Consider the following 17441-nt stretch of genomic DNA (forward strand, 5'->3'; position numbering starts at 1 on the left):
TCTTCTCTTCTCTAGTTCTCTTTGGTCTCTTTGTCAATACATATACGTACACGTACATACACGTACATACTAAAGGAAGCAAGATTTGCAATTTCGGTATTGGATGATTACCATCTTGGTACAGTGTCAATACACCCGGTATGGGGATCAGTTCAGCATTACCGATACTCGGTACACTCCCGATATGTAATGTTTGGCACAAATACAGTCTGATACACTTAGTACGCACTTGTATAGACTATTATAACATATGATGAAAGGATGCCTAGTGATGAGACAAATTATTGGTAAACTGAGAAAAGTATGTAACATTGTTATAACATGAGCAAGTTATATTGGAACCATTCTTGATAATGGTAACATCAATCAATTGGACAAAAATTTGAGAGAGAGAGACAGAGAGAGAGATATGGGAGACACTCAAATTACTCCCTATATTAGATAACCACCCATCAGACAGAAACCAAGAATAAAGCATAAACTTTAAGGCATCCCAAGATAGATGGGATTGGGCTTGTCATTTATGTTAATGTCCAGATGTTTCAACTTAGAGGGGCACGACCAAAATGTATAAAGAGGTTTTTATTTCACATCCAACATTATATGCAAGATTTAATTTAAAGGTCTAACGGAATGCCAATATTGAGATTTCATGCAGGAAAATGGGTGTACACAGAGAACTACTTCTAACTTGATCAAATGGAAAGGAGGCTATATAGTCAATTCTCTCTACATTAGTGACTTGTGAGTTGGAAAATGACTACTCCAGCTAATGAGACCACTGATGCATAATGGGTGTAACAATCAGCAACAAAAATTCTCCTCTTGACCAGTAAACAAGTACATAATGAATATTTAATCAAAAAAGATGTGCTCTTTAAAATAAATGTTATGATGGCAGTTCCTAGACCAATTTTTTACTATCCAAACCACAAATAGAACAACTGGAATATTTTCCAAATATAGGTTGAAGAGCAACAGTCTTGCGCACTTAAAAGGGAACACAGCAGACCTTTTATTAGCAAAAAGAAATGTTTCCACATATCTTGGCACAATATTCCCAGGAAAAAAAATCATGAACACGTTATTTGCATTGCATGTTAAATAGAGGATCTCCTAAAAACATATGCACACCATGATATGCAAGAAAGTCAAATTTTTGCATGATTCATAAACAACAATCTTGTTATAACTATCTACAGCAAATTTATACATCAGCTGAGGTCCAAACCATAAAACATTTTTCATATACAGCATTAAAATATTCTTCTCAATATGAAAATTGTTGCAACATCGCTTAAATCTCCATCTACTTATCATGATAAAGAAAACAAGGATCCTACGTACCAGTCACATTTTGCAAGCATCTTAAAGACTTACTGAATCATAATTTCTGGATCCTGGGTTGCAAACATTTCCCGAAGAATCTTAGTTTCTCCATTAAGTTTTACCAACCTTGTGGCCAAGTTGGTAGCCCACTTAGCATATCTACCAAGCTTCGCAAACCAGTCTTTTTGAAAATCATTGATCATCTTTGCAGCCACATGGTGCGTTTCCACCTCTTTCTTCATACTCTGCACTTCCAGCTCCCTAGCACTAACAACAGCACCACCAGTTCCACAAGCATCCTCGTAAAGAGGCTTGTCACCCTCTGGAAACCGTTTTCTGTACTCAGCAAATGCACTGCGTGTGTCCTTCAAAGCCTTGTTATAATCATGAACTAAATGCCCAATTACCCTGAGCTCATAGTCAAACTGGCAAGCCTCCAGCTTCCTCTTCTTCATCTCCTCTTCTCGCTTCTTCTCCAATGACCAGATGATCCGGTCCTTTTGCTGCAGCATCTGATGCAGGTGCTGCAGCTCCAATTGGGCCTTCATGCATTCCTGCTTCTTCTTTAAATACATCGTCTTAGCCTTAACCATGCAGTTCTGCGCTTCTTCCATGTAAGCATCAATGGCTGTTTGTGTGTGTTCACAGGACCTATTACTCCACATCCTTTTCTGCCAATTGATACAATCAAACACACGAGCATCATCATCACTGACATCATCATCATAATTAGCCTCACCATCCCCCCTCATACAGCTATTCCCCAACAAGAAAACCCCACTTGGTCCATTGTCCAACATCACTTTCTTATGTACATGAGCAGTCCTCATAGCTAAAAATTCTCCTCCTTTGCTCAAATTCTCGCACTCCACACCCACATCCTTCATTTCCAAATCCAAAGGCTCTTCTTTGACACCATTCCCAGCGTCCACATCCCTGCAGAGCCTCAAACTCGACCTGAGACCACAATTCTCCAGACCCAACTCTGGTCCGCCATTGCCAGCACCATCTTCATCCTCAACCAGATCGACGTTAATTGATGGCTCCAACTCCATGTCCATCTCTGGCTCGCCGTCTTCTTCGAACAGCTGTGGCCGCTGGCGCTTCATCAAACACTGCAGGTGCGAGGCATAGTAGCACCACCCGGCCGTCGGGGCATCCAATATCTCCCTCTCCGCCATGGCCCACACCAACCCAGCCCAGTCCACCTTCTGCGGCCGCCCCTCCATCACCAGCCGAGTCGCCGCGACAACCTCCGGTGGGAGAACGCAAGCATCATCGAGAAAGACCATCCAATTCATCATGAAATCCATGACGGTCGCGACGGCCGCCTTGCCCAAGAAGCGATCGGCATTGGCCCCTTTTTCTTTCTCTACGGGGAGGGCGAGGGCACGGGCAAAGGCGGCGCGGCCGAGCGCGACGCGGGAGTTACGGACGAGGCTGCGGTGGGTGAGGGGGTCGTAGTGGGCGATGAGGAGGGAGAGGAGGTCGGAGCGGATGGCGCGGTCGAGGGGGAGGCGGGCGAAGTCCCAGAGGCCGAGGGCGCGGAGGAGGGGCTCGTGGGGGAGAGAGCGGCGAGGGGTTTGGAGGGGGAGAAGGGGACGGGACGGAGGTTTTGGGCGAGGAGGGCGAGCTTTTCTTGCACGGAGGCGGGATCTTTCTTGCGCTTGGCGAAGGTTTCTGCTGGGGAATCGAGGATTTGAATGAAAGGAGCGGAAGAGGAGGCCATGAAATTAGGGTTGTATTCCTTCAGAGGATGGGAGATGAAGGGGTTTCTACGGAAGGGTGATGTGGGCGGAGCGGAGGGTTTTTTCTGGTGGGTGGAGAGGAGGTAGAAGCCCGCTCCGTCGTCGCATTTTGAATTGCCTCTCCTTGGGAATGGTACGGGGGAAAAGAAAAGTGCTTCTGATAACTCCCGACTTCGCGTCTTATCGTTGACTCCCGGGCCCCAGGCTCGGTGGTCGCCTCCTGTTTTGTGGGCGGGTATGAACTTGGCTGTCCCGAAATTGGTGTTGGGCTACAACTCGAAAGAGAGGAACCAGACGGTAATCCGTCATATTAGTATGGTAACCTGCTTACAGAGAAAATATGATTATCTAATAAAAATATAAAAAATTTTATATTATAATACTTAATTTATATAATAATATTATTATAAAATTATAAAAAAAATTATATTATAATATTTATATATAATTTAAATTATATAAAATATAAATTAATTTATTTAAAATATCTCTATTTTTATTTGTTGATTATTATTTATTTTTTAGACGAATAATTTAATTTTGGATCAATCATTTTCTATGATATCATTTATTATATTTTTTTTTATTTCATCAATCGAAGCTATTCATAATTTATTTTAATTTATTTTAATAAAAATATTTTAATCTTAAAATTATCTTGTTGTAAATTTACATAATTACAAGATTATACGTAATCATATAGCTATCTTTTCCAATCAAATTATTTTTTTAAAATAATAATATATTATATATAATAAAATATTATTTGTAAAAATAACAAAATAAATAATATAACTTAATTATCTATTATAAAATTATATATAATTTTATCGGGATTATATGCCAATTCGACGATACACTGTCGACCTCTATCCCATACATCGGGATGATTAACTATAAATAAAAGTATTAACTAATTAGATTTGTTTAATATTAATCTTAAATAAAACTATGAACAATCGAGTCCGCCTGCCCGTTAAAATTTGCTATATACTAGAGTTTTTTCTTTGCCATATACTAAACTTGTAAGAATGTTCTAGAGCTTGTACTCTAGAGAAGTAGAATTCCCGAAAACGGGAATATATCGCACAAAAAGCTCTGGCTACGTTGGCAACCGGTCCCTGCACGGTAGTGATTATTGTTTGGATCAGGTCCATCGCTCAATTGGTAGATTAGTCCAACCATAGAGCAGCGAACACAAAAAAGAACAAATTGGAAATTAATGCAATATACATGATTCACCATGTGTTGCCTCGCTCCACCAATTTAGCCGTGAATTTGGTCCAATTGAAAATTATACCGCCCACTATTTCATATGCCTAAGAAGTTGGTGTTTGAATTAGTTCAGGCTCATCTTATTTGTGCATCGTGCTTCCATCCGATTATTGGCTATCACGTAGAAATAATAAGATGCTACTGGACCTTCAATGGTTTGTTAGATAATTATACATGATAAATTTTTTGTACACTACAGGCAGTATAGAAAATCTGACATAAAGCGTATCGTCTTATCTGATTGATCCACATAGTCATCACTTTCCAACACGCATTTAATACCTGCTGATCGATTTTTTCATTTAAAAATTTTAAATAACGAAACTATCTCTGTTCTTTGATAAAATTATAATATCATGCATTTAGAAAATCATAATTTTTATCTACAAGATATCATAATATGCACATAATATCATAATTTTTTTTCTAAAAAGCAGAGATATTTTCATCATTCAAAATTTTTAAATGAAACCGTAAGCATTAAATACGTATTGAAAAATAGTTGGACAAAAATATCCCTTCCATATTATGATATCCTGAGCCATAATATACCACAAGATGTCATAATTTTTTTCAAAAAACAGAGATATCTTTATCATACAAAATTTTTAAATGAAAAAATTGATCTGCAAGTATTAAATGCATATTGAAAAGCAGTGACTATGTAGATCAATCGGACAAGATAGTACACTCCACGTCGGATTTTCTATACCACCTATGGTGCACAAAGTATTTCTCATTATGCATCGTTCAGTTGGTAAAGCTGCTGGAAGTAGCGAGTTGGGCCCAATGGGTCAGGCCTAGTCAATATTATGGATTGTAAAGCTATTTTGGGCTAAGGCTAGATCGGTCCTAACCTCTCCTAATATTGGCCTGGCCGAATAGTATCCATGATATATATTATATTACATAAATAATAAAGTAGATATATAGTATATATGGATAATCAATTGTACATGATAAGACATACATTCTATGGCATTGTAAATTTTAATCATGATTAGATTAAAGCTATTGATTAATTACCAATTTACTAGGATTGCCTATAGTATAAACTTTGGAATTTGAATTGTGATTGAATGAAGATTACAAACTAACGAATTATACCGATATTTTAATTGGCCTGGGGATATATTTCGAAATCACCCATCCCAAACCCATGTCCTAATTTGATTAAATCAGGCAAAATAGTACAATTATCCATAGATCAAAATACAAAAGAAGCTTGGGTGAGGCCAGGTTGACTCTGGTTGGAAACAGAGGCTGAGGTTGGGCGGGGGCTACGCCCAGGCCCATATAAAGTTCCAGCGAGTCGGGTAACCCCGACCTGGTCCCTCCCTCAAGCATTTGCGTCGCTATCCGTAACTTGGTCTCGCCTACAACACTACAAAAATTTATCACCCCAATACAAGGAAATGCAACGCCGCTACCAGAGTCCAAATCAATGCAAGTGGATGGCTGGACCACCTATCATCCGTCAAATCGCTCATCCTTAGAGAAGTATCATTCCTTAGATTGGCCACGAAAACAGAACACAGCTCTCTCTCTCTCTCTCTCTCTCTCTCCCCCCCTCTCTCTCTTTCTCTGTGTCTCTCTGTGGCTGTGTCACCTTCTTATTGAAGGGATGTTTTTTCCTCTATCCTCTTTAGTTTGAAGAGAAAACCTCTAAAATTTTATCCAATGTGCATGTAATTGTCAACACGGCTTTCCCTAGGCAGTCTACATGCTAGAGGGGCTATTTCGGACAACCCTGACCTCCCTTGATGTCAAAAATATGCTTATAAGGCAGCCACAAGACTCAGGAAACTTGACATTCCCCATTGCCGTGGTCCCATTTCTTCCACGCAAGTACTTCTATGCAAAGAGTTAAGATGTATGCATCCTTTTCATAAAAAATAAAATAAATAAATAAATAAATAAATAAAAATAAAAAATGAAGATGTGGATCTTGATGAACTATGTGCTTGAAGAGACATAGGTAGTGTCACGCCCCCGACCCGAAATTTGAATCGAGGGTTATGGCAACCGCCGCATACTTATAGAATACTTTTTCCATAAGCATGCAAGGCATCTCATCATGATATCTTCACAAATAGTTAAATAAATTTTTCAATATTTAATAATCAAAACTTAGTTCAAATAACAAATCAAAACTCAGTGTTCAAAAGAAAATAACTGTCTGACAAAGTCAGCACAAAAAAAAATAAAACTAAAAGTCTTGAATCAATTCTGAGAAAAATCCTAAATCAATGAACTAACTCCATCTCTAATCGCTCTCCCAATCGAAATCCCGCATCATGCTAATTTTCTGGATCTGTAAGAAAAACATAAAACTTATCATGAGCTAAATAGCCCAGTAAGCAGTGTATACCTTTAACTGAATAAATCAGGCAAATAATACTATGCATATCAATTTACTGATAACAAATCAATATGTAAATTCATGGAATCATATTCATACTGTCAATCATATATAAAAGTCAATTCATCATAATTTTCAATTATGCTTTTTATCTTAAATTCATCAATTTTCTTAAGTTCTTCTTACCAACTATGACTATGACCACATTATCCCTGTGGCAGGGTCATAATACCGCGTATCTGCTTGCGGTGAGCTGCGAATCATCTGGCAGCCAAGTCCTTTGGAACCGCTGGTCTTGCTGGCGGTTTTGTCGCTGGTCTATCTGGCGACATGTCGCTGGTCTTACTGGCGACATAAATCCTCAGGACAGTCAATTGCCAACGTATATGCCCCCATTGGCGGGGTCCTCAACACAGTCAGGTTATCAATTTCATATTGTCTTCCAATTCATATATTATTTTCAAGAATAATAAAATTAAATGATATTCGAGTCAAATCAATTATAACATTCTTTGTGATCATTCATCATCATACTAATTATTTAACAAATAACTTCAATCATAAATAATTTCTACAATTAACTTTAATCATAAACAATTTTCAACAATTATTTCAATAAATAATTACAATTGCAAGCATGCATAAATTTATTTAATTCATAATTTATCAGATAAATTCAGTAAAAGTAAACACTACTTACCTCAAACGTATTCCAATAAATCCACATAATTCTATAAATTTTCTTCCAAAAATTCTGTTCGTAGATCATATCGCAATATCCCATGATCAAACATCCACAATCCTATACAGAATCAATTTCAATAATTAGAAAGAATACGAATACCATATTTCAACGGTTTAGATTGGGTCCGATCATCTAATTTTATCTAATCAAAATCTAATTAGGACCTAAATGATCCAAAGTTTGACTATCAGATCAAATCAGATTCGAAGTGATAGGATCGAGGTTTCTTCATCGATTTCATAAAATCAAGTGGAGAGAGAAAATCAGAGGAGAGAGAATTCATGAGGTACAATTCGAATTGATCAAGTGACACAATCCAACATTACGATTGATCCAATATCTCAATTGGTGAAATCAATCATGATCAAATCAAGTCATGGCTAGATCGAAATCATAGATAATCAAATCTAAAGATTCATGGTCTGATTAAGGTGGGTGCCAGTACGCTGTCTGACAATTATGGATCAGGATTCTTCATTAGAATCAGATCAGGACTATTGAAAGAATTTTCTCATTGATAAATCGATCAAGAGAAAGAAATCGATCGAGAGAGAAAAATGACTTTAGAGAGAAAAAATTCTACAGAGAGAAAATTTTTAGAGAGAGAAAACTCATCTTGGATTCTTCAGGCAATATGATTCAACAAATTCGATCGATCAGATCAAATCATGCTAAGATTATCATGTGGATAATTCAATAAGATCATGAGAAATAAAATCTAAAAATACTTGATCTGATCAAAGTGGATGTCGGTGTACCGTCCGACGATCACGGATCAAAAATTCATCACGATGATCATTTAAATTCATCATCATTCTTCTCAAAATTTTAAAAATCTTAGAAGAGAGAAATAATCTAGAGAGAGGATTTTAGAGAGAGAAAGTAGAGAGAGAAAGTCTAATTCTAGAGAGAGAAAATACTAGTTCAGGCTGAAAAGAGAGGGAAGAGAGAGAAACTCTCTTTCTTATATTTTATTATTTATAAATTAATTTATTTTATTTTTTTCTTTCTTTTTTTTCTTTCTTTCTCTTTTTTTTTCCTTCACGGAAGAGAGAGGAGAGAAAATCCTATTTATTATTATTATTATATTATTATTATTATATTATTTTTTTTCTTTTTTTCTTTTTTCCTTTTTTTTTCTTTTTTTCTTTTCTTTTTCTTTTTCTTTTCCTTCTTTTTCTTTTCTTTTTCTTTTCTTTTCCTTCTTCTTTTCTTTTTCTTTTTTCTTTTCCTTCTTCTTCTTCTTCTTCTTTTCTTCTTCTCCCGTGGACTTGTTTTGGGCTGAAACAGGGGACCGTGAGGTCCCCTCGTTGGGTGGCCGGCCGGCAGCGCAGCCGGCGTGGGACGACCATCGGCAGGAGAGGAGCGTTCCGGCGGCAAGGAGCGGCCAAACCGGTAGTCGACAGTGACCACCGGCGATAGAAAAACGATAAAAAGGAAGATTCTTCCGCAACAAAATCCGGCGACTCCGGTCGCCGGCGAGCGTGCACATCGGTACGGGAAGGAAGGGGGAGAAGAGAGGAAGAGGAGGAGGCTTACCTCCGTCGCCGGCGAAGCTTTTCCGGCGAAAAATTGGACGGCACAGTGACGGGTCTCTATGAGGAATTTCCGACGATTGCCGCCGTTTTGCCCCGGGATTTCTCGATGAGAGGAGAGAGGAGGGTTCTCCTCCTTAAATAGAGCCGGAGGGAACTCGTCTCCGACTCCGATTGGGAGCCGGCGAGAGGAGGAAGAAGACTCCCTTTGGGAGTCTTCTCCCCTGTTTTTCTTTTTTTTTTTTTTGTTCGTTTGGATTCTTACATGGGTTGGGCCATCACATTCTTTCCCTCTAAAAGAAATTTCGTCCTCGAAATTTTCTCCGCTTGAGTCTTCGTATTTCTTTACTTGAATCTCATCCTCAAATATTTCAAAATTCTAATTCTTGATACAAATTTATTCTTAAATCATTTCATAAGGAAAAAGTTAATACATTAATATCGATCTGAAACGGAACCATTCATTTTCTTATTTATCAAGATCACCATCTCAAAGATTTTCAATATTTCAAGATTTCGAAATTATGATCTTATTTCTTGTAAAAATAAATTATGTTCAATACCTCATGACTCAAATTAAAATCAAATCTATCTCTTGTGAATAGAAAAAGGTCAATGTCTCTATTCTTGCATAAGAACTTCATTCATCATCATTCATTTATTTATTTATTTTAAAATATTAACCACTCTTAATTTCAACCCATCATAAGATAGGAAAACATACTTCTATGAATCATATGATGACATCTCAATCAATCAAAATTCAAAAATATTTTCTCTTATTTGTACTTTCAAAGGTTGAAGATTTATCATCTCATTCTCGAACTTTTGATATTTTAAATTCTCGATACAACTTCATCATTAAGTCATTTCATAAAGATCAGTATCACCATTGTTGATTGAATCAATATCACTATTTTCTAGTCATCGAAATTTTCTTACTCAAATCCTCAAACTCTTAAATATTCTAATTCTTGAAGCAAATTTTATCATTAAGTCATTCCATAATAAAAATCAATAACTCAAAAATTGATCTAAATCAAAACTATATTTTTCTTATAATCAAAATCAATGTCTCTATTCTAAGTAAGTATATCAATTTTCTTTATCTAAACATTAACAACTCTTAATTAATCGATTCATTATCAAATTATGAATAACTCCAATCTATCTTTTGTAGAACAATCGTCAATATCAATAGATAACCTCAATCTTTTTCATTCAGTCTGAGAAATAAAATGATCAAAAGAGTTCTAACTTCAAATTTCATTATATCCTGGAGATAAATATTTGAGTATAATAATCTAAGATCGAAATCATCATTCGATAAATAATCTCAAATTCTTTCTAATAAATAGAGAATTATAAAATTTACTTTTAGGATAAAAAAAATTTATCTCTAAATATTCTAAATCTAAAATCAAAAATCAAAGGTCCACTCATCCTAGAATTAGGATGCTAATTATTTTTGTAGCATAGTAGGTGGAAGCTCTACTTTTAAAAATTACATTAGGATATCTAAAATAATTTAAATTTTAAAATATTATTCTTTCTAATATCCATAAATTTTTTTTTTATATCAAACTATATCATTTATTATAATTCTTTGACTCAGAGAATCAACATTCTTGATTTACTCAAAGTAATCCAGATTACCATGCTTCCACTGTGCACTCTGATCTAACAATCAAAATTTCTTAGGTTCACCAAAAAAAAAGTTTGATCAAATTATTTCTTTATCCTAAAATTTCAAATTTCAATTGAAATCAAAAATTAACTTTCGATTCTCATTCATACCTTTACTGGTGTACAATAATCTTGATTAACCCTTGAGTCCAATATCATATTTAAACCATCATATAGATTTACTATAATCAATATGAATCAAATCTCAATTCTCATATCAATTCAATTCGATAATTTTCAGACCAAAAATCCTTATAAGTCAAATTAATGAAGAAAAAAAATACTTCGATGCTCCACCAAATTTGGACATAATCTTAATATATAAGAACTTCAAATCATTATTTTTTTCTAAAATTTCTATCATCAGGATCTTCAATATCTATCAAATATCCTTTTATAACAATCATACAAGCTTCAAAAATCAAATCTCCATTTAATAGTAGATTCAATTAGGGACCTTGTTAACAAAAGCAAAGGAACTCCATATCAATTTCTAAATCTAAAATTTCTAAATTATAAATTCACATGGATCCCTTGATCTAAAATAAATATAAATCAGATCTTAATCTAAAAAATATCAACCTCAACAATAATATCAGAAAATCTCTTGATCAACTTAGATACGAAATCTTTAAATTGAAATTTCATACACATCAAGTAGTCTCCAAGAGACATAATAAGATCAATTATTTAGATCTAAGGATGATGATTAAAGATTCCAGTACGATGAATATTCTACAACCTCATAATCGATTTCATCAATAAGAAATAGATTTCTTTGCAATATTCTCAAATATGCATTCATCCTAATATGCCACTTTATATATAATCCACATACCAAATTCAATTTCGATAAATATTTCAATCAAGCATCATAAAAGATTTTTCTTAGTCCATCCTGGAACAACATTTTATTATCAAATCTTTATCTTGTCAATAATAGTCAACTTCTCAACTAAAAGTAATATCATAGTATTATTCTCACATCGAATTTGAACTTACGATTCACTTGAATAACCTATGATCAAATTAATAACCACAATAAAACTTTATGTCAATCTTTTTGTGATTACTTTCGATCAAGATCTAACTAATCATATCATGATCTACAGATCATCCATCATATTTCAAATTCTATATGTTATAATCTCTTGTGATCCTTTCATATATAATCCCAATGTTTAATCAAAATTTATAAATATTTCTCCCACTATAATCATCAAAGATCTACACTATAATGTCCCTGGTGTCTATCCACTTACATCCATTCTATATCTGATTCTATGTTTCATAATTCATCCACTCATGCTCTGATACCACTTTAATTGTCACGTCCCCGATCCGAGATTTGAATCGAGGGTCATGGCAACCGCCGCATACTTATAGAATACTTTTTCCATAAGCATGCAAGGCATCTCATCATGATATCTTCACAAATAGTTAAATAAATTTTTCAATATTTAATAATCAAAACTTAGTTCAAATAACAAATCAAAACTCAGTGTTCAAAAGAAAATAACTGTCTGACAAAGTCAGCACAAAAAAAAATAAAACTAAAAGTCTTGAATCAATTCTGAGAAAAATCCTAAATCAATGAACTAACTCCATCTCTAATCGCTCTCCCAACTGAAATCCCGCATCATGCTAATTTTCTGGATCTGTAAGAAAAACATAAAATTTATCATGAGCTAAATAGCCCAGTAAGCAGTGTATACCTTTAACTGAATAAATCAGGCAAATAATATTATGCATATCAATTTACTGATAACAAATCAATATGTAAATTCATGGAATCATATTCATACTGTCAATCATATATAAAAGTCAATTCATCATAATTTTCAATTATGCTTTTTATCTTAAATTCATCAATTTTCTTAAGTTCTTCTTACCAACCATGACTATGACCACATTATCCCTGTGACAGGGTCATAATACCGCGTATCTGCTTGCGGTGAGCTGCGAATCATCTGGCAGCCAAGTCCTTTGGAACCGCTGGTCTCGCTGGCGGTTTTGTCGCTGGTCTATCTGGCGACATGTCGCTGGTCTTACTGGCGACATAAATCCTCAGGACAGTCAATTGCCAACGTATATGCCCCCATTGGCGGGGTCCTCAACACAGTCAGGTTGTCAATTCCATATTGTCTTCCAATTCATATATTATTTTCAAGAATAATAAAATTAAATGATATTCGAGTCAAATCAATTATAACATTCTTTGTGATCATTCATCATCATACTAATTATTCAACAAATAACTTCAATCATAAATAATTTCTATAATTAACTTTAATCATAAATAATTTTCAATAATTATTTCAATAAATAATTACAATCGCAAGCATGCATAAATTTATTTAATTTATAATTTACCAGATAAATTCAATAAAAGTAAACACTACTTACCTCAAACGTATTCCAATAAATCCACATAATTCTATAAATTTTCTTCCAAAAATTTTGTTCGTAGATCATATCGCAATATCCCATGATCAAACATCCACAATCCTATACAGAATCAATTTCAATAATTAGAAAGAATACGAATACCATATTTCAACGGTTTAGATTGGATCCGATCATCTAATTTTATCTAATCAAAATCTAATTAGGACCTAAATGATCCAAAGTTTGACTATCAGATCAAATCAGATTCGAAGTGATAGGATCGAGGTTTCTTCATCGATTTCATAAAATCAAGTGGAGAGAGAAAATCAGAGGAGAGAGAATTCATGAGGTACAATTCGAATTGATCAAGTGACACAATCCAACATTACGATTGATCCAATATCTCAATTGGTGAAATCAATCATGATCAAATCAAGTCATGGCTAGATCGAAATCATGGATAATCAAATCTAAAGATTCATGGTCTGATTAAGGTGGGTGCCAGTACGCTGTCTGACAATCATGGATCAGGATTCTTCATTAGAATCAGATCAGGACTATTGAAAGAATTTTCTCATTGATAAATCGATCAAGAGAGAGAAATCGATCGAGAGAGAAAAATGACTTTAGAGAGAGAAAATTCTAGAGAGAGAAAATTTTTAGAGAGAGAAAACTCATCTTGGATTCTTCAGGCAATATGATTCAATAAATTCGATCGATCAGATCAAATCATGCTAAGATTATCATGTGGATAATTCAATAAGATCATGAGAAATAAAATCTAAAAATACTTGATCTGATCAAAGTGGATGTCGGTGTACCGTCCGACGATCACGGATCAAAAATCCATCATGAGGATCATTTAAATTCATCATCATTCTTCTCAAAATTTTAGAAATCTTAGGAGAGAGAAATAATCTAGAGAGAGAAAGTAGAGAGAGAAAGTCCAATTCTAGAGAGAGAAAATACTAGTTCAGGGTGAAAAGAGAGGGAAGAGAGAGAAACTCTCTTTCTTGTATTTTATTATTTATAAATTAATTTATTTTATTTTTTTCTTTCTTTTTTTTCTTTCTTTCTCTTTTTTTTCCTTCACGGAAGAGAGAGGAGAGAAAATCCTATTTATTATTATTATTATATTATTATTATTATATTATTTTTTTCTTCTTTTTCTCCTTTTTTTTTTCTTTTTTTTTCTTTTTCTTTTTCTTTTCCTTCTTTTTCTTTTCTTTTTCTTTTCTTTTCCTTCTTCTTTTCTTTTTCTTTTTTCTTTTCCTTCTTCTTCTTTTCTTCTTCTCCCGTGGACTTGTTTTGGGCTGAAACAGGGGACCGTGAGGTCCCCTCGTTGGGTGGTCGGCCGGCGGCGCAGCCGGCGTGGGACGACCATCGGCAGGAGAGGAGCGTTCCGGCGGCAAGGGGCGGCCAAACCGGTGGTCGACGGTGACCACCGGCGATAGAAAAACGATAAAAAGGAAGATTCTTCCGCAACAAAATCCGGCGACTCCGGTCGCCGGCGAGCGTGCACATCGGTACGGGAAGGAAGGGAGAGAAGAGAGGAAGAGGAGGAGGCTTATCTCCGTCGCCGGCGAAGCTTTCCGACGAGAAATTGGACGGCACAGTGACGGGTCTCTATGAGGAATTTTCGGTAATTGCCGCCGTTTTGCTCCGGGATTTCTCGATGAGAGGAGAGAGGAGGGTTTTCCTCCTTAAATAGAGCCGGAGGGAACTCGTCTCCGACTCCGATTGGAAGCCGGCGAGAGGAGGAAGAAGACTCCCTTCGGGAGTTTTCTTCCCTGTTTTTTTTTTTTTTTTTTTTTTTTGTTCGTTTGGATTCTTACATGGATTGGGCCATCACAGGTAGACAGATAGACCAACCAACCGGCCATTACTCAGACAGCTGTGAAAGCCTGAGAAACAAAAATCTCCAAACCCCTTCCACGTCCGACACATTTCCATTCTTCGATCAGCCTTTGACTTTGTATATTAACTTCCTCATACTTTTCAATATATGTTACCTATTCCTTGAAGAAAAGATTGCTTCAATGTGCAAGAAATTTATGCGCCAATCAATAAACACACACACACACACAAAAAGAAGAAGAAGAAGAAGATTGGCAAGTAAAGCCTTGGTGTCTGATATTCCATTTCTAAGGCTTGCACCATCCAAGAATCCTGAAGGGTATCATGTAGTCGGTATTCACTGAAAAACAAAGTAGTTTACTTTTTGTCCTTCCATAACTGAAATCTTGAATTCAAAGTGAAAATTTTAGCATGCTAACAAGATTTCTTTAATCCATGATACATGCGTCAACAGCTGAAAAAAGAGCTCTTTGATACAAGTTAAATTCAGAATGAAAAGTTGTAGTAAGCTATAAACATATGCCGGGCAATCCCCTTTATTATGAAGTCGAGCATTTAATGCGATGTGTTACAGTACTTATTACTAAACAGAAACTATCTATGACTCGTAATTAAACTGAAATTAGATTAAAAACTGAATCCATTCAACACTCAACTCCCGATTCAAAAATCACTGATCTAAAAAAATCTCTCTGTTAACCTAAGATTTTAACTCATCAACAAAAGTAACCTGAAACCCATTCAAAAGAGGAAAAAAAAAAATAGAAGAAGAAGAAGAGAGAGAAGTAACCCGAAACATCTCCTGCTCAACATACCATGGTGGCCTATGTCCATGGCAACATATAATACATTTGGAACTTCTAGCTGAATACTTTGAATAATTTGGAAATACACGTTTATACAAAAGAAGAAACAGTGATATTATGCGGTACATAGCTGAGGGAGATCGACGTGGGTAACCACTTGCCCACAATTCCTCCAATGATATTTGTTGAATAGCCAGAATAGTCGGAGCCTCAATAAATATTATAAGAAATTAAGATATTAGTAACGGATATTAACAACGATAATTTTATTATCGCTAATAATAAGTATTAGCGACAATATTACTGACAGCCATTTTGTCATCTCTAATAAGCCTTTTACTGACGGATTTTGATGGCGGATTCGTACGCCATCGCTAAAAATATTATCGACAATGGCAGCAATGGCGCTAGATATTAGCGACGTAATTTAACCGTTGCTAATACTAACCCTAAAAGCCTCCTGTCGGTTTCTGACTTTTTATTTTCGCTCATCCCACTGCCGCCACCCCTCTCTTTCCCCCGCCTCCAGTCCCTCTTTTTCTCCCACCGTCAGATCCTACTTCCCAAAAACCCAGACCGCCTCTCCGAGGCCCCAACCGCCTCCCGTCTCTCCGAGCCCCCGGCTACCTCCCCGAGCCCCCGGCCTGTCACCCTCTGACTGCCTCCGGTCCCCCACTTTCTCCAGCCGCTGGATCTGGCTTTCCCGAGCCCCTGGCCCGCCTCCCTCCGACCGCCTCGTCGAGCCCCCAGGCCTCTCCGAGCCCCTGTCCCGCCTCCCTCCAGCCGTCTCCCTGAGCCCCCGGCCCATCTCCCCCCTTCTTCCCCTTGCCTTCCTCTTTCCTCCCCCTTCTCCTGTCGCGCAACACCGTCTCCTGCCGCATAGCACCGCCTCCATGCTGCAGCGCCGTCTCCATGGGTTTAATGAGTATTAGCGACGATGGTGGTGACGGCTCCATAGCGGTCACCAAATACCGTTGTTTTATATTTTTTTAATATTTTTAAATTAATATTTATAAGATTTAGTTAAATTAGATTTAATATTTAAAATAAACTAATAATATTTAATTAAATTTAGTTAAGTTGGTTTTGAATTAATAATATTTAATTAATTTAAATTAATAATAATTTTATTAATATTATTAATAAAATTATTAATTTTAATAATATTATTAAAATTAATATTACTCTCAAGAGATAGAACCACTTCGGAAAGCTCTCTAACGAGAGTAGCCCTACTGTCTTCGACGGCAGGGCCGATTCGAATTTGGGTCGAACTTCGGACTAGGCTTGAAATAGTTCAGATTGTGCTTGGACCTAATTACAGAATTCATTTGAATTTTGAACTAGACTCGGGTATATCTTTGGCTGGGCCTAGGCCCGATTTGAGCTCGACCTGAGAGTGGGCCCGATACTATCGGCCCGCATCCAATCTAAAATCTGTAGTGCTTTATTCATAAAGAGGCTATGATGACTGCCTGTGCGAGATGCATCTAAAGAGTCTAGAGAGAGATGGAGATGATGAATTTTTGTTCTTGTTGTTGTAGTTACAGGACAAGTTTGGACAGTCTGTTACATCGCAGACAACCACTTGTAGCCACCTCATGGTTAAAGGGGCAGAGGAAGTTGCAATGCCTTATTTTCTGATAGCAGATCTGACCCTTCTTCTTGTCCTCTTTCCCTTATTTACTTTGTTGGTCTCCAATTTAAGTA

General features: G+C 36.1%; 1 protein-coding gene across 1 annotated transcript; it reads right to left on the reverse strand.

The window, feature by feature from the left end:
- Positions 1-1166: 1166 nt before the first annotated feature.
- LOC105047279 (uncharacterized) lies at positions 1167-3204 on the reverse strand. Its single transcript, XM_029265190.2, is given in 2 exon segments — positions 1167-2896; positions 2899-3204. Coding segments are annotated over 2 exon segments (1680 nt in total). The 5' UTR covers positions 3059-3204; the 3' UTR covers positions 1167-1376.
- Between the last annotated feature and the right edge of the window lie 14237 nt (positions 3205-17441).

This window comes from Elaeis guineensis, chromosome 6 (genome assembly GCF_000442705.2).
Source record: "Elaeis guineensis isolate ETL-2024a chromosome 6, EG11, whole genome shotgun sequence".
NCBI classification, from domain to species: Eukaryota; Viridiplantae; Streptophyta; class Magnoliopsida; order Arecales; family Arecaceae; genus Elaeis; species Elaeis guineensis.